The sequence below is a fragment of the Myotis myotis genome, unplaced genomic scaffold (assembly GCF_014108235.1).
Source record: "Myotis myotis isolate mMyoMyo1 unplaced genomic scaffold, mMyoMyo1.p scaffold_m19_p_3, whole genome shotgun sequence".
Taxonomy (NCBI): Eukaryota; Metazoa; Chordata; class Mammalia; order Chiroptera; family Vespertilionidae; genus Myotis; species Myotis myotis.
In genome coordinates, this window is record NW_023416335.1 from 139,685,346 (window position 1) to 139,708,312 (window position 22,967).

General features: G+C 37.6%; 1 protein-coding gene across 3 annotated transcripts in view; it reads right to left on the reverse strand.

The window, feature by feature from the left end:
- NAV3 (neuron navigator 3) overlaps window positions 1–22,967 on the reverse strand; it is an 840,800-nt gene that overhangs the window by 226,801 nt on the left and 591,032 nt on the right. For all 3 annotated transcript variants that reach the window (XM_036299344.1, XM_036299343.1, XM_036299341.1), the window contains 2 exons: window positions 15,523–15,595; window positions 12,915–13,098 (listed from right to left, as the gene is read on the reverse strand). In XM_036299344.1, the coding sequence (XP_036155237.1) occupies window positions 12,915–13,098; window positions 15,523–15,595 (257 nt within the window). The remainder of the gene's footprint in view (window positions 1–12,914; window positions 13,099–15,522; window positions 15,596–22,967) is intronic.

Consider the following 22,967-nt stretch of genomic DNA (forward strand, 5'->3'; position numbering starts at 1 on the left):
AATAGAATGTAAATTTCATTAAAATTAATAAAAAATTAAAGTGTAGATAACTGAGGTTGGAATTTGTGAGTGGATGGGAAAGAACTGAACAGAAGTGCTAATATCTTGTTTTACAAAACACAATGCCAAAAAATATTCTACAGTTGATTGAGAAAGAATTAAAGGTATTATTTCATTATATAAAGTTTCAAACCTAACTAAAGAACAAAGAGAGTGATTTTAGCTATCTCAGCACTCCTAGAAAAATGGTCTATATTTACTATTTCCAATTCCTCCCTCCTGTTTTATTATTATTATTGTTATTATTATTAAATATATTTTTATTGATTTCAGAGAAGAAGGGAGAGGGAGAGAGAGAGAGATAGAAACATCAATGATGAGAGAATCACTGATCAACTGCCTTCTGCACACCCCACACTAGAGATCGAGCCTGCAACTTGGGCATGTGCCCTGACCAGGAATCAAACTGTAACCTCCTGGTTCATAGGTCGACCCTTAACCACTGAGTCAAACCAGCTGGGGCCTCCCTCCTGTTTTATATTGAGCAGATTCCAATCAAGCTATCACAGCCACTACCCCACTGGAAAAGTTCTCCTCCAAGTCTTCAGGGAAAAACCCATTCATGGGTTAGTTCTCAGCATTCATCCTACTTATGTGCAGCATTTAAGGCAGTTGGGGTCATGCAGGTAGATAGGTCAGAAACATCAACTCTGTGGCCAGATCGTCTGGATTTAATTAATGAATTAGTTATGATGAAACCTCGTGCAATTTACTAGTAATCATCTTTCCATTTTCAGTTTCCTTATCTGAAAACTAGGATTAATGGTCCTTATGGAATAGTGTTGTTGTGAGGCCTGAAAGAATGAATATGTGCATAAGGCACTGAGAATGGTGACTGGAACACTGTAGACGTAGGGGCTACATATGAACCATTACTGTGGATTTCTCCCTCCTGTTTGGAATACTTCCTTCACTTGCTTTCTAGGCAAACAAGTTCTGGTTTTCTTCCTATATCTTAGGCTGAAAAGTCTCCTCTATCAGGTGGGCTCCTGACCCCAGTCTTTAATCCTCTTCTCTTCATCCACACACAGATTTTTTGACTTTATCATGTCTAGTCTCATGATTTTTTATAATTCCTTTATGCTTATATTTCCAGAATTTTTGTCTATAGCCTACACCTCTCCCTTATACTCCAGTCTTGCAATTCCAATTGTCTCCTTAAGATCCCCACTTAGATAAACTTAGCAGACATTGCAAAATTCACATGTCACAAGAGAATATTTGACCTTCTCCTTACTAAACCTGCTCTTCCACATTCTTTTCCATTTCAGTAAATGAAAACACCTTTCTATCACTAACAACGCTATAGTCTCCTCTCTGTTTCCCAACCCTACTGCAGACCTGGCAGCTAATTCTACACTACTCTAAATATATTTGGAATGTATCCTCCTCTCTCCATTTCACCATGGCAGTCCAAGCTTTTCTCCAGGATTCCATGAATGCTTTCACCTTTTCTCACTACAATCTGTTCTCAGCCCAGTAGCCAGAGTGACCCTTTGATCTGTCCACCTGTTTATGTCCCTCCTTATAGAAGCTTCCCATCACTCCTGGAGTAAACATCCAAAGTGCTTACAATGACGACAGGGTCATACAAATGTCTCCCTGCTCTTTCGCTGAATTACATCTTACTCTTCTGCCTCCTTTCCTCTGATCCACCCCAATTGGAATATTTTTTTCTCTCTCTCTTTCTCTCAGAGAGAGGAAGGAAAAGGGAGAGCAAGAAAGAGAGCGAGCGAGGGAGAGAGAGAAACATCAATGTGAAAGAGAAACATCCATTGGCTGCCTTCTGCATGCCACCCACCAGGGATTGAGCCTGAATCTTGGGCATGATCCTGGACCAGGATTCAAATAGGCAACCTTTCTGACACACAGGAGGACACCCAACCAACTGAGCCACCCTGGCCAAGGCCATTTTCTTCTCAAAATAAATCAGACAGGCTCCCAGATCAAACCCTTAGCTTGCTCTCCTGTAGGTCTGAAACACTCCACAGAAAACAACCACAGAGCTCCTTGTTCAACGTCATTATCTAAGTGAGGACTCCCTCAGTACCTTATTTAAGTTTGCAAAAATATGACATCTATACCTCTTTTTTCTTCTTTTCTAATTTATTTCTCTCCACTATCAGTTATTCAATTACTTTTATATATTTTAATTAACTGTTTATCATTGATCTACCATGCTAGAATATAAGCTTTAAGAGGCAAAGACTCTTTAGTGTATTCTGTCCTCTGCTATATATCAACTGCCTGGAAAAGTGCTAAATAAATACTTGTTAACTACAGTAAAGGGGTGTGGGATTGATGGGGCACTGAATCAAAAGGCAATGATCAAATTAGTAAATAAAAATTAATAGAAGTATTTTATTTAGTTATATGGTAATAACTAGTGAAGGAAATGCCTAAAATAATTAAAGGAGTTACCTCTGTGTAGCTAGACTGAGCTTGGAAAGGTCTGAGCATTAGGTTGTGATTTTTAATAATAAGTATGTTATTACTTTGAATAACTTTTTAAAAAATATATATTTTATTGATTTTTTACAGAGAGGAAGGGAGAAGGATAGACAGTTAGAAACATCGATGAGAGAGAAACATCGATCAGCTGCCTCCTGCACACCCCTCACTGGGGATGTGCCCACAACCAAGGTACATGCCCTTGACTGGAATCGAACCAGGGACCCTTCAGTCCACAGGCTGACACTCTATCCACTGAGCCAAACCGGTTAGGGCTGAATAACTTTTACATATTGAATTAAGTAAGTAAAAGGGACAGAACTGATCAGAGAAAGTCAGAAAGGAGGGAACAGTGATGAGGTTGACAAGGTTTCTAATGTGGTCAATATATTTTATGTAATACATGTGATAGGATATAAAATAGAAGGAAATATGAATAGTTATCTGTGTCTATTATATGCTAAGTATTCGGCTAACGAGGCACTTTATACATAGATAACCTCATGTGCTCTTCTCAATATCCATGCGAGGAAGTTATCATCATTTCAACAGTAGAGGTAAGAACACTGGTATTTGAGTCTAAAATCACTTGCCCAACATCATGCCACCAGTAGTTGGCAGGCAGAATTCAAACCCTTGTTTGCCTGACTCTAAAATAACCAAAACTGTATTAATGCTGCTTCATCTATAATAACAGAAGTATGAGTGGTTGTCACGCTTTTTAAATAGGGAATAAAAACATAGAACATAAGCAAAATGTGTGTGTATATATACTTTCTTTTAATATTACATTCTCTAAGTTTCCTAAATTGCTCAAATAAAGAACAAATTATTTCTCTTCAAATATTTCTCTTTAGGGATAATAATATCCTGCTTTTTAAGAAAAGATTCATAAATGTTCTTTTAGTTTTGTTGTATTTAAAGTCTAGTTGACTCACTGACTTTTTGATGAGCACACCATAGGCCACAACACAGAGCTGAGTTAAGCAACTAATAGAAGCCAGGTTCCTGAGGGCTTAAATTACCAGTGCCTTCCTGTCATCTTAAATTAAACTTCCTCATATACTTTACAGGATTTATAACCCCAGGCTGACAAGCTGTCCCAGTTTCACAGTGAATCTCCCAAAAGGGCATGATGCTTCCTGGAAAAGTGAAGGGCAAATGCCCTCTGTAGGGAGAGAGTTATAAGAGCAACGTGGGTGGCAGGGTCAGGGGAGCCCTGGGAAGGGACTGAGAAGGGAAGCCAGGGGTGGGCAAACTTTTTGACTCGAGGGCCACAATGGGTTCTTAAACTGGACCGGAGGGCCGGAACAAAAGCATGGATGGAGTGTTTGTGTGAACTAATATAAATTCAAAGTAAACATCATTACATAAAAGGGTACGGTTTTTTTTGTTTTGTTTTTTTTTAGTTTTATTCATTTCAAACGGGTCATAGTTTGCCCACGGCTGGAATAGACAGTCCCTCAAAAAGCATGTTCCCAAAGATTTGCACTCTGACTTGTGAGTTCATCTAAATTGCAAGTGGACCCATTCTTGGTTTTCTCCCACAAAATAAAAAGCAGAAGAGCAAATAATGACCTTTGGAGACTACAATCTCCCCTATTCCTAAACAGCTCTTGTTTTAGTTCAGAAAGATTACATCATCACTGCCTTTAGCACTTCTATCATCTACCAATGTGATTTCTCACGTATCTCCACTTTCACATTCAAGTATTTTTTTACATGCTTTCATTTTGCAAAATATATAAAGTATTTGCTCATGTGATTCAAATTATTTAATGACAGGATGGAAAATCATTTAGTAATCTGGATCAAAATTAAACTGGAAAGGCCCACATTTTAAGGAAAATCACCTCCTTTTTTAAAAAAACAAAACACATAAAAGTTATCTTTTACATGCTAGTATACTATCATCCTAACACCTCATATGTGTGACCAGATCCTACATAAGAAACATATTTTAATTTTATAATTTTCTTCCACTATAATTCTTACCAGACATTCTTAGGAAAGTTGTACATTCATAGCATGCATTCTGCTCATGGCTAGCTGTGCTCAGGTGCCAGGCACTGTATGGTTTTTGTGAAATTCAACTTTCTATTATCTTTAATGCCAACTAGAACTCTAATTGTCCAAAGCAACAACAACAACAACAAAAACATGTGGGAAAGTATTATTAGCAGAAGTATTCTGAATACCTACAACAGATTTATTGATAGAAATTAATTTTCTGATTTTGAAAATTATAGAATTCATTTCTACCTTGTGTTTTAGAATAAGAAATAGTATATTCCTGATCTCATAGTTAATACCTATAAAAATAACTCTGATTTCAACTCATCACTTTATATGAAATTATTTCTCATATTTCCTAGTTGATTGGAGAAAGTATATTTAATCTACTCTCTTCAAAACAGAAAGATAGAACAAATTGGCTTTACTTTCTGTATTAAGTAAATGCAAATAGGATGCTTAACATTATTTAATACAGCAAGATATTTAATATTTACCCATGTAACATTCTTCCAGAGATCTCTGATATAGAGAAAACTAAGTTTTATGTTCAATATATTAAAAATATTGAGAATTAATTACTTAATTAATCAAGTCTTTACCACCCAAAGAAAGATAACCAAATATTTCCTCATGTGAAGGATTTAAAAAATTTAAAATTTAAGTCCCACCTTTATTTTAGCACAGATACAACAGTGTATAATTCAAGTCCAATGATAAAAGAGATTGGTGATCAAGGAACAAGATTGTCTTCACATATAATCAATTTAAATCACATATACAAGGCCATTTGGGGATTAATTCAGAAGCATGTGGCTTTCAATAGTATATTCCCCTTGTAAGATTAAATTTTATTGACAAGATAAGGGCACATTTTTATATTAATATTATTTATTAACCGAATGAATTAGTAATCTGGACATCTTAAAGACAATATTTTCATGTTGGATTAGTTGTATCAGTGATATTTTTACCAGGCTATAATAAAATTTTTAAAAAAGGCAGACTATGCTCTATCAGCAGCAAATTAGATACATCATTTCTGAATACCAGATCAGTTATCATCTTTGGCTTGTCTAAGCAAGACAAGACAGAGAAGGAAGGAGTTATAAACATGAATGGCTTTAAACTATCGGTGACCTTCCATATCCCAAGCACTTCACTCTATCATCTATTTACTTTTTTCAGTAGCAAAATGCTATCAGAATTTGTAATCTGCTTTCCCATCTCATAGAACTGAAATCACACATTAGTGAAGGAACAGTATTGCATAGAGGTAGCAACAGAGACAGCAATGAATTAACGAATGAAAGCAGAAAGCAAAGGAACCTAATAATGATAATATATTTATTAAAAAAACAAAGAAGGACGAGAACCAAGATGGCGGCATAGGTTAACGCCGGAGATCGCTGCCTCAAACAACCACTTCAGAGATATAACTAAAGGACAGAACGGACATCACCCAGAACCACGGGAAGGCTGGCTGAGTGGAAATTCTACAACTAGGAGGACAGAGAATATCATATCCAGACTCAGAGGAGGCACAGTGCTGAAGTGAAATACTCAGGTGCGGAGTGTGCGCGCGGAGCGGGCTGGCGGCGGAGGGCGCGGTTGTTGTTTTCAATCAGGAGGGAGTTTCAGACTCTGAGCTCCAGATCCGGGCGAGTCTCTGGGGACCGAGACTCAAACGGGAGAAACGGGACTGTCTGGCTTCGGTCGGAACTCGAAGGCAGCTTTCTCTCCGAGCTTTGCAGCCATTGCTGGGGCTCTGAGAGGCAGAGCCCCTGGGGAAGGAACTGAGAGTCGCCATAACTGCTTGTTCCATCCGCCCTGTAGATCCCCGGGGACCCGCCCCGCCCAAGCCCTGCGCAGAACCATTTGCCGGATAGCCTCAGGCAAACGCTAGATTAGCACTGCCCTAGAGATCCAGCACAGAAGCCCTCCCACTACAGACACAGCAGACTCTCATAGCCAGTTAGCCTGGAGGTCAAATCACCCCGGTATTGCCGACATCAATCAAGGCTTAAAGGCAACAAGACTGCGGACAAAGACCACTAGGGGGTGCACCAAGAAAGCATAAAAAATGCGGAGACAAAGAAACAGGACAAAACTGTCAATGGAGGATATTGAGTTCAGAACCACACTTTTATGGTCTCTTAAGAACTGTCTAGAAGCTGCCGATAAACTTAGTAAGGCCCTCGAAAAGACTGGTGAGACCGCCGATAAATGTAGTGAGATCCTCAAGAAATCTAATGAGACCCTCGATGTTGTGATAAAGAACCAACTAGAAATTAAGCATACACTGACTGAAATAAAGAATATTATACAGACACCCAACAGCAGACCAGAGGAGCGCAAGAATCAAGTCAAAGATTCGAAATGCGAAGAAGCAAAAAACACCCAACTGGAAAAGCAAAATGAAAAAAGAATCCGAAAATACGAAGATAGTGTAAGGAGCCTCTGGGACAGCTTCAAGCGCACCAACATCAGAATTATAGGGGTGCCAGAGGATGAGAGAGAGCAAGATATTGAAAACCTATTTAAAGAAATAATGACAGAAAACTTCCCCCACCTGGTGAAAGAAATAGACCTACAGGTCCAGGAAGCGCAGAGAACCCCAAACAAAAGGAATCCAAAGAGGACCACACCAAGACACATCATAATTAAAATGCCAAGAGCAAAAGACAAAGAGAGAATCTTAAAAGCAGCAAGAGAAAGAAACCCAGTTACCTACAAGGGAATACCCATACGACTGTCAGCTGATTTCTCAACAGAAACTTTGCAGGCCAGAAGGGAATGGCAAGAAATATTCAAAGTGATGAATACCAAGAACCTACAACCAAGATTACTTTATCCAGCAAAGCTATCATTCAGAACGGAAGGTCAGATAAAGAGCTTCACAGATAAGGAAAAGCTAAAGGAGTTCATCACCACCAAACCAGGATTATATGAAATGCTGAAAGGTATCCTTTGAGAAGAGGAAGAAGAAAAAAAAAGGTAAAGATACAAATTATGAACAACAAATATGCATCTATCAACAAGTGAATCTAAGAATCAAGTGAATAAATAATCTGGTGATCATAATAGAATCAGGGACATAGAAAGGGAATGGACTGACTATTCTTGGGGGGGAAAGGGGTGTGGGAGATGCGGGAAGAGACTGGACAAAAATCGTGCACCTATGGAAGAGGACAGTGGGTGGGGAGTGAGGGCGGAGGGTGGGGCGGGAGCTGGGAGGAGGGGAGTTATGAAAAAAAAAAAAAAAAAAAAAAAAAAAAAACAAAGAAGGATATAATCGAGGATCAATTAGGATAGAAACAAACAGTACCATGCATCTGGGTAATTCTGATGGTTCCACTAAATATACTTTTAAAAACTTAACTATAGTTCAATATAAGGACCACCCAAAAATCAAGAAAATATTCAATTGTTTACATTATACTAGTTTTATAAATACATGCAAGTTTAATTTAAAATGACAATTGTAACTGTAAATCTTATAAAGAATTCCCACTTAAATTGGAAGCAGTTATAGTACAGATTCTTACAGTAACACATTTAGAAATACTTACTAAATACTTATTATATGGCCCTGGCCGGGTAGCTCAGTTGGTTAGAGCATCATCCTGATATGCAAAGGTTATCAGGGCACATAGAAGAATCAACCAAAGAATGCATAAATAAGTGGAAAAATATATCCATATTTTTCTCTCTCTCCATTTCGCTCTTTCCCCCTCCTCTCTCAGTCAAATCAATAAATAATAGTAATAATAAGTTATTTTATTATTATGCTAGTTCTTGGACTACAACAAGTGACTAAAATATAAAAATATTGCTGTCCCCAGAGTGCTTACATTCTAGAGAGGAGAAAGTGGTAATAATAAACAATGAATATAATAAACTAGAGGCCCGGTGCACGGATTTGTGCACATTAAAAGTAAATTAATTAGAAGGTGGCCAGTGGGGCAGGACTGGGCAAGATGGGCCAGATACGCCTTGGAGCCAACCTCCCACGGTCCCTCCATGGCCAGCCGCACCTTGGGCGGCACTGGAGCTCTAAGGGCATCTGCGGAGTAAGAGGGATCCCTCAGGCAGGTGGGGTCCCTCAGCCAGGACTGCAGGGATCGGGCCAAAACCAGCAGTCCGACATCCCCAGAGGGGTCCTGAGTGCAAGAGGGCACTCTGCAAAGTTGCTGTTGCTTGGCAGCTCTTACGTTGAATGTCTGGCCCCTGGTGGTCAGTGCATATCATAGCTACTGGCTGGTCGGCCGGTCGCTTAGGCTTTTATATATATATACTAGAGGCCTGGTGCATGAAAATTCATGCACTGGAGGGGGGTCCCTCAGCCCAGCCTGCCCCCTCTCATAGTCCGGAAGCCCTCAGGGGCGGGAGGCAACCCAGTGATCAGGGGAGGGTGATGCCCCATTACACCTCTGCTGCTGCCACTGCTGGCAGTGCAAGCCTCAGCTGGCCCTGGTTACCTGAGCTTCGAGCCGGCCTAGAGTGGCTGGGCAGCTGCCATCTGAGGCTTGCCAGCGCCTCGGGCCACCCTGGGAGGCTGGGGGCTGAGGGGACTGGGGGACTCCAGAGGCAGGCGTGCGGCAAGGCCGGGCCTGCCTGGGGGTGGGCCCAGCCTTGCCACACGCCTGCCGCCCCGGTGGGGCTGAGGGGACTGGGTGCTGCCATCTTGTGGCTGTGGGTGCCGCCATCTTTGCGACAGTGCAAGGGTCAATTAGCATATTCCCTCTTTATTAGATAGGATAGATATATAGATAAATAAATCATAAGTTAGAGGGTGATTAGAGCTACAAAAAAAAATGAAAATGAAACATACCACAAAGTACTACAATGGGGAGAAAAGATGGGCAGCCTGTGGTGTTAAAAGGTTAATGAAGGTTAGCATTGGATAAAAAGTTGACCTGAAAAGATGGAAATTCAGCCAAGCAGCTATCAGGGAAGAACATTCCAGGCATGTGAATCAGCTAGCACACTTTTCCTAAGATGGAAGCAAGCCTGGGCTATCTGAAACCATTGCAAGGCTTTGAGTAGGGAAGTGAAATATGTCAGTTAGATTCTAAGTGTTTTATAAGTACTGACCCTTTGCCCCCAAACAACCTCATGTAACCAGGGCTATTTTTCACTCCCTTTTAACAAATGAAAGCCTGAAGCACAGAGGAGTTGGGTAAGTGGCCCAAGGTCACACAATTAGGAAGTGGTTATATGGATGCAAGTGCAGGCAGTCTGATTCTAGGGCTGAGCTCTTAGTAAGTAGAGCTCTAGTTGCTCCTTGAACAGGACACGCACATGCATGCACACACCCACAAACACATGCCCTCAGGAGTGGAGAGGAAGCTGAGAGACTAAGGAGAGTTTGTTCCCTACATTCCATCTCTCTTGGTCCACATTTTATTTTCTTCGGTATTGTATATTTCACTTGTTAATTTTTAGATCAAATTGTTTGTTTAAATGAAAGATACTCAAATTGATTGAAAACATGGTATTATTTTCAAAACAGCAAAACCAAATTAGCAATTCTTAATGTATGAAATAAAAATATTGTGGAAATATATACAGTTCTACCTATTTATTTTAAATAAAAAAGAGTACATGTCAAAACACTCATACTGAATTGAAACAATTTTTTTAAATTAATCTACAGGGAAAAAAAACATTTTCTGGATAAATATTCTGAGTAATATAGCAACTAATCATTTATGCTATTTACTTGAAAAGGGTTTTGGAATGAGTAGAAAGACTTTATAAATCATGATTTATGACTCACATTTCAAGCAAATGAATATAAATGTGTCAGTGGGATTCTTTTTCTGCATGAATTATCTTGGTTCTATTAGATAAACACAATATTCATTTCCTATGTATATTATCACATCACTAAGGGCTTTTGAGGAATGCTGAACTACATTGATTATTATATGTAAGTCCACATAAATTCTAATCACAAACAATATCACTACACTAAATTTATACAAATGGAAATAATTATTAATGTCTAAAATATAATATTCTCCAAAACACATATATATTTAGTAAATTAATTATCAATCCAAAAAGAATTAAATACAATTTAATAGAAGAAAATTATTTAAGAGTCTACCTCATTCTTAAAGGACACTGGTAAAAAGAAATACTTTTCATAAACTTGCAATGAAATAAATGACTTTCTCCCCAAGTGGTATAAAATTACCATGCCTATTATATTCAGCCCTATATTTTAAAATATAATAGTTTCATAACAGCAATGCATACCCAACAAGAAAAGAAAAAAATTTCTCCCAAATAATCATAACCACTGGGAAGTTCTGGGCAATAAATTACACATGGCAGACACAGAAATGGAATGAGGGAAATCAGTGACAAATGATCTTCCAGCTCACTTCCAGAGTCAACATGCTGTGTGGAATGCCACTTTACTTCCTAGATTTTTCAGCTACTATTCTTGCTTCTCATCAATTCAAATAGCTTAAATCAAACTAGGAAATGTTATTTCTGGCAGTTTTCAAAATCTAGATCTTTCTCCCAACCATCCCCCCAAAACATTAATTTAAAACATCTCTTTTCTCCCTCTTTATTCTTAAGAAGTTCAAAGAACTTACACGGTAGATAATTTTTTTTCCACTTTGACTCCTGCACAATTTCACTTGACGTCACAAAAGCCAGTAAGAATGTAAACACAGGCACACCTGTATTAGTAAGTAATGAGAAATACCCTTTACCACTCCATGGACAGTGTAGGCCTCTATATTTTCTCAGTGAAACTATGATTTTTGTTTATTGGTTTAATAATTAACTAATTAGCAAAATCTGCCAAAGGGAATAGAGTTTACGTGGTTATATGGAAAAAACACATTGGTTACTATGAAGTGAGAGCTGATTGACAGGTGACAGAGAAAGCGATTTCTGAACTGCGGACTATTTGACAATAAGTGGGAGGGCGGTTTGTGAATGCATTTTGGAGTTTCCTTGTAACTTTTTGGGTCAATGCTAATTACCAAAACCCAACTCAAGACAAACTGATCATCATTAGGTTTCAAGCTTGGTTTCTCCGATGGAAAAAGTTCAATAATTATACATGTTTGATATGTGTATATATTTTTAAAGACAATGGAAGAGTATTTTCATATTGTACATTCTCCCTCCTAAAAAAGAGTAATCATAAATATTTATACAATAGAGCTAATTACCTGATACCCTGGTCATTGATCAGGAACAAAGGAGCAGTTTGCATGAAACTTGTTAATTTCATTCTGTGATCATTTTCTGATGTGTCAACGTGGCTAGGTTCATGCAGTGCCACTTATCCAATCAAACACTAACCTAGCTGTTGCTGTGAAAGTCTTTTGTGCATGTGGTTAAAGTCCACAGCAATTAGCTTTAAGTAAGGGAGATTCTCTATATAAACTGGGTGGATCTGATTGATCCCTGGAAAGGTCCCAAAAAAGCAGAATTGAGGATTTCCTGAGAAATTCCACCTGTGTATAGCAGTTTGAGTTCATGCTGAGAGTTTCAGCCTATTCTTCCTGCTGGCCGCTTTTAGGATTTCAGACTTGCCTAGCCAGACCCCATGAACATGTAAACTAACGAACATGTAAAATAAATCCTTCGCAATCAATCTCTTAATATATACCTCTTACTGGTTCTGCTTCTCTGGTTGAATTCTGACTAGCATAATTCCAAAAAGGGGGAGGGGGAGAGAAGGGGAGGAAAGGGAGGAGGGGGAGGAGGGGGAGGAGGGGGAGGAGGAGGAGGAGAAAGCAGTAATTCAAGAGGGAAAGAAGTTGCCATGATTTGCTAGCACCCAGCCCCAGGCTGTGTCTACATACACTAATAGACTCCAGTCAGACAAACATATACATGTGTGTATCTAAACACACACACACACACACACACACACACACACACACACACACACACAATCTCACATCAAAAACAGTATGTTTTTAAACATTCAAACTCCTGTGTTTCAGAACTGAAATTTTTGACCGATTCAATGACTCAACCCATCAAACGTGTCAACAAAAGATACCTATACAACCGGAGACTAGGATTCAACAGCACATTCTAAATGATACAGCAGCTTGCGGAAGGGAGGGACTGTGCCATATTACTTAACAAGAAGGACACCACACACTTTGATACAAACCATCATCGTTTTTAGGAAACAAACACAAATATGTCACACAAAAAGTGATACATGTTGCTCATCCCACCAAAGAAAAGTGGTTTTAACTTCTATAACATTCGTCAAATAACCCCATCACATTGATAGAACTACATAAATACATTTTTTCAAAATCACAAACAACGGTCTGTTAGAAACAAGCTGTACCAACAAGTTGATTTTAAACACCTGCCCTGCTTCCCTGCCTTACCTGGACTGCATATCTTGCTGGGTTTTGGCCTGGCTGGCTTCTGCCTGAGGAGAGGCCTGGGGGACCCGCTGCTGAAGCTCCACCAAGGACTGGTAATACTGCTGTTGGTGGTGCTGCTGCTGCTTGTAGCGAGACAAACTGAAAAACAGCCCTAGAATGGCTTTTAGGTTTCCATTTCTTATTTCTGCATCAAAGGGAAAATATAAAAACAGTATCATACGAAATGAATGCGGCTTTATTTTTATATTTTTACCAATGAAATTCTAGATGCCATTCCCTTAGACTGTATCTACAAAGAGAGAAATGCAACATGACTCTCTCGGTCACAGGTTCAAACAAATCTGGATTTCTGACACGTGAACATTTCCAAGGACTTGGTATTTCAGGGAGAAAGGGAAGGGATGGAGGGCACAGAGAACAAAGTTTCCTGGAGCGGTGTTCTTTGCTGACCCTGAACGACACTTTTTCTAGAGTTAGCTTCTTCTTGGAAACGGATGGGCTCTCTGTCTTGGGTCAATCATTTGATTTAGCACCCTCCTTCCCGCACAAACCCACACAGCTGTTACCTAAACCAGGGTGGCTACAAACCGGAGAAAGAAAGCCATTTAAATGTCATTGTCCCTGAATTATAAGTAATGATGAGTTGGGCGCATCTCATAATAGCAATTGAATTTATAGCTTTCTAAATCACCCATCAAACAATTTATCAAAATACATATGTATACATATCAGTAGATCATAGGTATCAGTTTTTAATGGTCCAGTTCTTTTCTTTTTAATTCATGGTACGTATCAATAAATAATAAAGATCAATTTACTCATGGCTTTATATAACATAATTGGATAAATGCAATAAAAATCGTAATTCTAACACATGAGTCTCCTGTTTAAATTTTCTAATATTGAATAAAAAATTAAATGCACAAAGTAAGCTACAATCTGAGACTGGATTTTTCTCTTGTAGTTATAACTTAAAAATTAGGAAAAGAGATGGGAGTAAAGCTTAAAATAAGGCTATCCAATCCATAGTCATATTTTAAATAAAACTTGCTATTGGCAATAAAACACATCCTCCTGTGCAGTCAGTTTTATGTCTCCTTCATAGAGTTTAGGAACATTAATAAACTATTTTGAATTCTTGCTCTCTGATGGAGTATAGTGTCATACAAACCATGCAGTGGAATTATTCGTATAAAATGAGGTTATGAGTTTTTCTTCTATTTGTCTCACCCAAACATTCCTCAGAGTTGACATAATACAGAAGAGTTAGTTTGATCGATATAAGAAAGTATTTTCTCCTGTAAACCTGAATGATCTTAAAGAGTTTTAAAATTTGTCTTGTTTTATTATTATGCATGTTTAATTACTTTAGATACTTTTGAAAGTCATTTTGAGCATTTGTGTATATTAGAAGATAAATTAATATCAATAGCTTTATGTTAATAAAGGATGTTATGTGAGAAGCAATATATATATAAAATGGTAGCATTATTTAGCTTGCTTTTAACCACTTAGAAAGTAAAATATTATCTTGGAGGATTTTCTCAAATTTTATTCTAAGTAACAGAACCACCAGAGAGGTTTGAGCCTAAGTTTTTTGGCCATTAAATATGTAATTTAATATCAGACATAAAATATAAATATAATAAAAATTTAAAACAAAAGAAAATTTAAATAGAAAATTTAAATTGAGAAAAGTCAATAATTCTATTAAATGTTTGTTATGTTTGAGAAGCCACACAATTCCTCTTTTTCCAATGACAGCAAAATTTTAAAATGTAGAATTATCTAATATTTCTAGTATCTATGGGGACAAAAGCCTTTTCAGAGCAAACTGATCACAGTAGAAACATTAACCTATCTAAATGGTCCAAGTGTTTGACAGCAGCTAGAACTTTTTATGTAATGATTAATATTCTCAGTAAAATGCTTGTTGTAGATGCAGGTCTCAAAGGACTTGCTTTCATAACTTTAGCCATTGCTTTTTGTTAGCAGTTACTTGAAAAATTTTCCTAAGTATGTATTTGGAAGAAACAGATCCAGAAAAATAAAATGATAGAACTAGTTCAGGCTTTTTCAACTTTTCTATATTTCATTTTCATGATGATCTCTTAAACCTTAATGACTTTAAAGCCTTTCGAGTTATTGAACACTGTTAGTGCTAATTATCTTAGAGCTCATGGTGACTTATTTAAAATTACCAAATATTTAAACTACAATTATGAACTTGATCATACTAGAGAAATGTTATTGATAAAAGATTGGAACATTCATTACACTATTATTACCTATATTTAGGTCCATATATTATCCAGCATCATCCATCCACTCATTCCTCTAGTTAAGACTCTAAAAATACTATACACTGGTAATATCATAAAGCTTTTTGGTTAATCTGCTCTCCTCCCATATACTTAGCAATGTAAAGAGCAGTTAATTAAAGCACACATTCATAACCATTGCATTTATGTTCCTCTTAGCTTAGAAACTGTATTCATTTCCTTTATTGTATTGAGAAGCTATGAACTCTCAATTGACATTTCTTGCATTATGAAAAAAATCTTTTACAAACGTGGGCATCATTTGCGACAATCGGGCCTTTTCTTACCTTCAGCAGATAGACCTTGGACATTTACTCCTCTGGCTGCCAGAAAACTAAGGCAGACGTCAACATTTTCAATCTGTAACACGAAAAGCAGTGGAAAAGCAACTTAGAGGACTGTTTTAAAATAAATAACTGAGCTAGAATGAAACCAGAGAGAAAGAATGAATACTTTACATTCATTTCATACTAGAGATCTTTACCAGAATTTCACTAGAATTATTTTGGCTAATTACAGAAGGAAAATAAAGCTTGCACTGTCCAGCTTACAAACAATTCATAAAGGCCTGGTCAAGAATGGCATTCTGACAGATCAGCAACCCACCTACTTCACATAAAGCCTGATTTTCACGATCTACAGTGAGATTGCTTCACAAATGAGTCTCAACTAAGTCACCCATAGAGTTGGAGACTGTGGCTTGTGTGAGTTTTGGAATGTTAGGATGTGGGTATTTGAGATTCAACAAGTGATATTTGGTAAGTACGCCTAAAGATACATAAAATGGACAAAAGGTTGATACAACCTGAGCAGAATGAAGCATGTTCTCATCCTAAACCACAAGAAATCTTCATTTAAAAAGCTGCATTTGTATTTCTACAGTTGAATAATTCTTGGATTAAATATAGGTATTGCCTTTGCAATTCAAGAGTGATGCCATGGCTTTTAAACAGTTTCAATATGATAACCAGCTTGTAACAACAGAATTATAAGCTGGTTATCATATTGAAACTATAGATTTAGGTTAATACACAGGATGATCTCAATATTGGCCCATTTTTTTTTTTTTAAAAAAATGGATTGTTTGTCTTCCTTTCGTTAAGTTGTATGAGTTCCTTATATATTTTGGAAATTAACAACTTATCAGATGTATCATTGGCAAGTATGTTCTCCCATGCAATGGGCTCCCTTTTCATTTTGTTGATGGTTTCGTTTGCTGTGTAGAAACTTTTTGTTTTGATGTAGTCCCATTTGTTTATTTTCTTCTTAGTTTCCCTGGCCCTGGGAGATATATCTGTAAACATATTGCTACAAGAGATGTCTAAGATTTTGCTGCCTATAATTTCTTCTAATATTTTTATGGTTTCACGACTTATATTTCAGTCTTCTATCCATTTTGAGTTTATTCTTATGTATGGTGTAAGTTGGTAGTTCAGTTTCATATTTTGCATGTACCTGTCCAATTTTCCCAACACCATTTATTGAAGAGACTGTCTTTACTCCATTGTCAAAAGGACCTAAATAGACACTTCTCCAAAATGGACATACAGAAGGCCAAGAGACATATGAAAAAATTCTCAAAGTCACTAATCATCCAAGAGATACAAATTAAAACAGTAATGAGATATCAACTCAGACCTGTCATGGCTATCATTAATAAGTCAACAAATGACATGTGCTGGCCAGGATGTGGAGCAAAGGGAACCCTAGTACAGTGCTGGTGGGAATTCAGACTGGTGCAGCCACTATGGAAAACAGTGTGGAGTTTCCTCAAAAAAGTAATAATGGAACTTCCATTTGACCCAGTGATCCCACTTCTAGGAATATATTCTAAGAAACCTGAAACACCAATTAGAAAGGATATATGCACCCATATGTTCATAGCAGCACAATTTACAATAGCTGAGATCTGAAAACAGCCCAAGTGCCCATCAGTAGATGAGTGGATAAAAAAAATCTGTGGTACATTTACACCATGGAATATTATGCAGATGTAAAAAAAAAGGATATCTTTTGAGACTGCATGGAGGGACCTGGAGTGTATGATGATAAGTGAAATAAGCCAGTCAGAGGAAGATATGTATCATATGATCTCATCATATGATCTTGATTTCTCTCTCCTCACTCTCTCTAGCTTGTGGGGATATAGAGATGTTTGTTGAGTTTTCACAGATATATATATATATATATATATATATATATATATATATATATATCTCCTCACCCGAGGATATGTTTTATTAATTGAATAGAGAGAGGGAGAGGAAGGGGGGAAAGAGAGATAGAAAAAAAACATTGATGTGAGAGAGAAACATCGATGAGTTACCTGCTATATGTGTCCTGACCAATCTTTACTTTCTGCAATTATGTTTGCAGAGCTGAATTTAGCCCACAATTGAAAAAACTCTGTTGCCTCTTGGATTCTCTAAAATTATTGCAATAGAGAAAGTTAAGGAACTATAAACCTGTAAGCAGGCATAATACTTCACAGACTGAGTTCCCTCTACAGAATGAATTCTGGTTAGGGCACGTCTCAAGTGCTAGGTACTGCTATTGAGAGTTATACTTAGAGAGAGAATGTCTAGAAGAATATGAACCATTCTTAACTTTCTGCAACTTTTCACGATAAACTTGTACTGTTAGTGTCATTATATAAATCAATTAAATAAATGGGATGTCAACTAAAAATAAAATAGATAAGATGGCTCAGGTTGAGCAAACACCTACATAGAATTTAAACAGTTATATAGATTTAGCCCACAATTTCAATCATATATAAAGTTGTCTGGTGAATTAAAATGATATATAATTTTGTATTAATTAAAATAGATTAAGATGTTGATTTTCATTCACTTAATTATCAGTTCACTCCTCTCTTCCTTCCTCAAAGAATTCGGCCGGTGGACACTAGAGATCTTTTCTGTTCACATGGTACCTGCTGTGCAGTATGTTCAGCTTTTTATTCATTCCCATGTGAGCAGACCCACTACACTTCTTGGATATAAACAGAGAAAATTACAATATGGAGGAACTATTATTCCTTCTTTTAGAGTAAGTTTGTGGCTGTCCAAAGCCTGGCTCATTTTGCAAAGAAAGAGAGAACTTCCTCTCCAGTTAATCACACTGTTTCAAGGAATTTATTCCAAAGGGATAACGAGACAAGCGCTCCAAGGTTCACAAAAGCACTCCAAGATTCACCAAAGAAATTTTACTTATCAGATTGTTAATAATGCCAAATTAGAAACAACCTAAATACCCACAAAACAACCTAAATAGCACAAGTTAAATAAAGTATGGTGGAGAGCAATCCAGATGGTGGATTAGGAAAAACTTGCACTCACCTCTCATCAAAATTACAACTAGGTTATAAAACAATCAACCTAGACAACCATTTGAAGACTAACTGAACCGAAATCTTATAACTAAGCATTTACAGAAGAAGCCACCCCGAGACTGGCAAGAGGAGCAGACACATGAAAGGGCTGGCCCTGCACCCACGTGTGGAGGTTGAGAATCCAGAGGGATACTTCAGCTGCAAAAATCCCCTCTGAGTGGAGGGTCTCAACCCCTGCCGGGCTCAACAGCCCAGAGCACCAGTGCCAGGAAGAGGAGCCCCCATAGCATCGGGCAGTGAAACCTGGTGGGGATTCCTTCTGCCTGGGTGAGATGGGAGATGATGGAAACCCAGGTGTCCTCTTCCAAGGGAAGCACACAAAATCTCACTTGCAGGCACTCACCCTAGTTCTGGTGAGGGGATGGCAGCTCAGGATGCTGGAGTCACGCGGAGAGAATGAGTTGCTGGCTTCAGGGAGAAGGCTGGAGAGACAGCCGCCAACATCCCTGTGCTGAGTCTCTCTCGCAGCCCACAGATGCCATCTTTGCTGGCCCCAGCATTCCCCTCATGGCATTTGCCTTGGGAGCTACATATACTAGCCCCACCCTGACAACACCCTGGGGCTCTACCCTGTCAAGCTCAGAGCCTGCATTGCATTTCTTTCCTGAAAAACTCTAGAGTTCCAGGCAAGCTCCAGTGGGGGGAGGGGTATGGGCCAGAGACACACAGAAAGAAACTGAACTGTGTGGCTTTAGGGCAGCCGTGGGCAAACTACGGCCCGCGGGCCAGATCAGGCCCGCTTGAAATGAATAAAACTAAAAAAAAAAAAAGACCGTACCCTTTTATGTAATGATGTTTACTTTGAATTCATATTAGTTCACACAAACACTCCATCCATGCTTTTGTTCCGGCCCTCCGGTCCAGTTTAAGAACCCATTGTGGCCCTCCAGTCAAAAAGTTTGCCCACCCCTGCTTTAGGGTAAAACCCATTTTCTCCAGGACTCCAATCAGAGCCAACATTCCTGCTCCCCAGGCATTAGCCTAGAGCACTGCACTAGCTCCACCCTGATGACTCTCTGAGACCACCCCCCAACATAAAGGTCTGAAGGCCACAGGTGGGTGGTGGCTGGCCTCAGTGTACCCTGAGACTTATGCTGAGTGGCCTCAGACCAGACCTGAGTTTGAGCTGAGTTTGAATCTGTATTAACCTGTTGAACACCACTCTCCCCTATCCGGCCCTTCCCTGAGAACCTGCCTCATGAACTCATGTACTGCCAGGCTCTTTCAGTGGCTGAGCCTAAAAGACTGCCAGCAGGCAACGGTGGGTCTTGGGGTGCCTTGGGCCTTTTGATGACCTGATCCATGCCTGGAACTGTTGGTGGATGGCCTCCATTTGCAGCTTGGCCCCTCACACATGCACTCAGACACACACAGATTAACAGGGATAGAAGAAGATTTTTCATGCAAATGGGGGGGGAAAAGCTGGGGTAACAATACTCACATCAGACAAAATAGACTTTAAAACCAAGGCTATAGTAAGAGACAAAGAAGGAAATTACATAATGATAAAGGGAGCAATCAAACAAGAGGATATAACCCTTGTAAATATTTATGCATCCACCACAGGAACACTTAAATATATAAAACAAATTTTGATGGACATAAAGGGAGAGACTGACAGTAATCCAGTCATAGCAGGGGACTTTAGCACCCCAATGACATCAATGGATAGATCTTCCAGATAGAAAATCCACAAGAGAACAGCAGCCTTAAATGACACATTGGACCCGATGGATTCAATTGATATTTTTAGAGCATTTTATCCCAAAGCAGCAGAATATACATTTTTTTTTCAAGTGCACATGGAACATTTTCCAGAACAGACCACATGTTAGGCCATAAAAACAAGTCTCAGTAAATTTAAGAAGATTGAAAACATATCAAGCATCTTCTTCAATCACAATGGTATGAAACTATAAATCAATTACAAGAAAAAAACTAAAAAACACACAAAAACATGGAGGCTAAATAACATGTTACTAAAACAATGATTGGGTTAACAATGAGGTCAAGGAAGAAATCAAAAGATACCTTGAGACAAATAAAAATAAAATTTAATAACCCCAAGTCTATGGGTCAGGCTTAAGAGGGAAATTCATAGCAATATAGGCCTACCTCAAGAAACAAGAAAAATATCAAATAAACAATGTCACCTTATACCTAAATAACTTGAAAAAGAACAACAAACAAAGCCCAAAGTGAGAAGAAGGAAAGACATAATAAAGATTAGAACAAACAAATGAAATGGAGTCTAAAAGGCAACACAAAAGATCAATGAAACCAATAGATGATTCTTTGAAAAGATAAAAAAGATTGATAACCCTTTAGTCAGACACATCTAGAAAAAATAAAGAACCAAATAAGTAATATCATAAATGAAAGAGAAGTAACAACTGACAGAAATACAAAGGATTATAAGAAACTACTATGAACAACTATATGCCAACAAATTGGTCAGTCTGGAAGAAATGGATAAATTCCTAGAAATACACAATTTTCCAAGACTGAATCAGGACAGGCCAAAAAATATGAATAGACCAATTACAACCAATGAAATCGAAGCAGTAATAATAATAATAAAAAAAAAAACTCCCCCAAAACAGAAGTCCTGGACCAAATGGCTTCACAGATGAATTTTGCCAAACATTCAAAGAAGAATTAACACCTATCCTTCTCAAACTATTTCAAAAAATTCAAGAGGAGGGAAGACTCCAAAGATCAATTTATGAGACCAGCGTTATCCTAATTCCACAGATAAAGACACTGCAAAGAAAGAATAGGCCATTATCCCTGATGAACATAGATGCAAAAATCCTCAACAAAATATGAACAAACCAAATACAGCAATACATTAAAAAGTTCATACACCATGATCAAGTAGAATTATTTCCTGGGATGCAAGTCTGATTCAATACCCAAAAATCAATTAACATGATCCACCACATAAACAAAATGAAGGGTGAAAATCATGTAATCATATAAATAGATACAGAAACGCATTTGACGAAATCTAGCAGCAATTTATAAGAACTCTCAGCAAAATGGGAATAAGGGATCATATCTCAACATCATAAAGGCCATACATGACAAACCCACAGCTAAAATCATACCCGATGGGGAAAAACTACGTCTTTCCCTTACGATCAGGAAAAAACAGGAATGTCTGCTTATTTAACATAATACTGGAAGTTACAGCCACAAAAATAAAAAGTATCCAAATTGGGAAGGAAGAAATATACTGTCATTATTTGCAGATCACATGAGATCACAGAGAGAGAGAGAGAGAGAGAGAGAGAGAGAGAGAGAGAGAGAGAGAGAACCAAATTCCACCAAAAACTACTAGAGCTGATTAAAAAAACTCAGTAATGTAGCAATATATGAATTAAATATTTAAAAATTTGTTGTATTTTATATACCAATAATGAACTATCTAAAAAAAACTAAGAAAAAAATCCCATTTACAATAGCATAAAAAATACCTAGGAATACATTTAACAAAGGAGGTAAAAGACCTGTACTTGGAACACTCTAAGATACTGACAAAGTAACTGAAGAAGATACGAATAAATGGAAGCATATACCATGCTCATGGATAGAAAAGATTAACACCATTAAAATTTCCATACTACCTACAGATTAAACTAAATTCCTATCAAATGTCAAATGTGCTTTTCATAGAAATAGAACAATCCAAAAATTTATGTAAAACCACAAAACATCTCAAATAGCCACAGCAATCTAGAGAAAGAAGAACAAAGTTGGAGGTATCATGCTACTTAATATCAAACTATACTACAAGGCTATAGTCAACACAGCATATTACTCACGTGAAAAAAGAAACATAGATCAATGGAATAGAATAGAGAACCCAGAAATAAACCCATTCTTATGTGGCTGATTAATATATGAATAAGGAGGCAAGAAGATATAATGGGGTAAAGACAGTTTATTCAATAACTGGTGTTTGAAAAATGGGACAGATCATGCAAAAAAAAAAAAAATGAAACTAGACTACCTTCTTACACCTTACACAGGAATGAACTAAAAATGGATTAATTATTAATGTAAAACTCTAAACCTTAACACTCTTAGAAGAAAATATGGGAGTAAAATCTATGACATTTCTCTTAGCAATAGTTTTTCTAATATATTGCCTTGGACAAGGGAAATAAAAGAAAAACAAATGAGACTACATAAAATTAAAAGTTTTGCACAGCAAAGGAAACCATCAACAAAATGAAAGAATAATCTACTAAACAGGAGAATATATTAGACAATGATACATATGATAAGGGGTTAATAGCCAAAATTTATAATGAACTCATACAACTCAATACC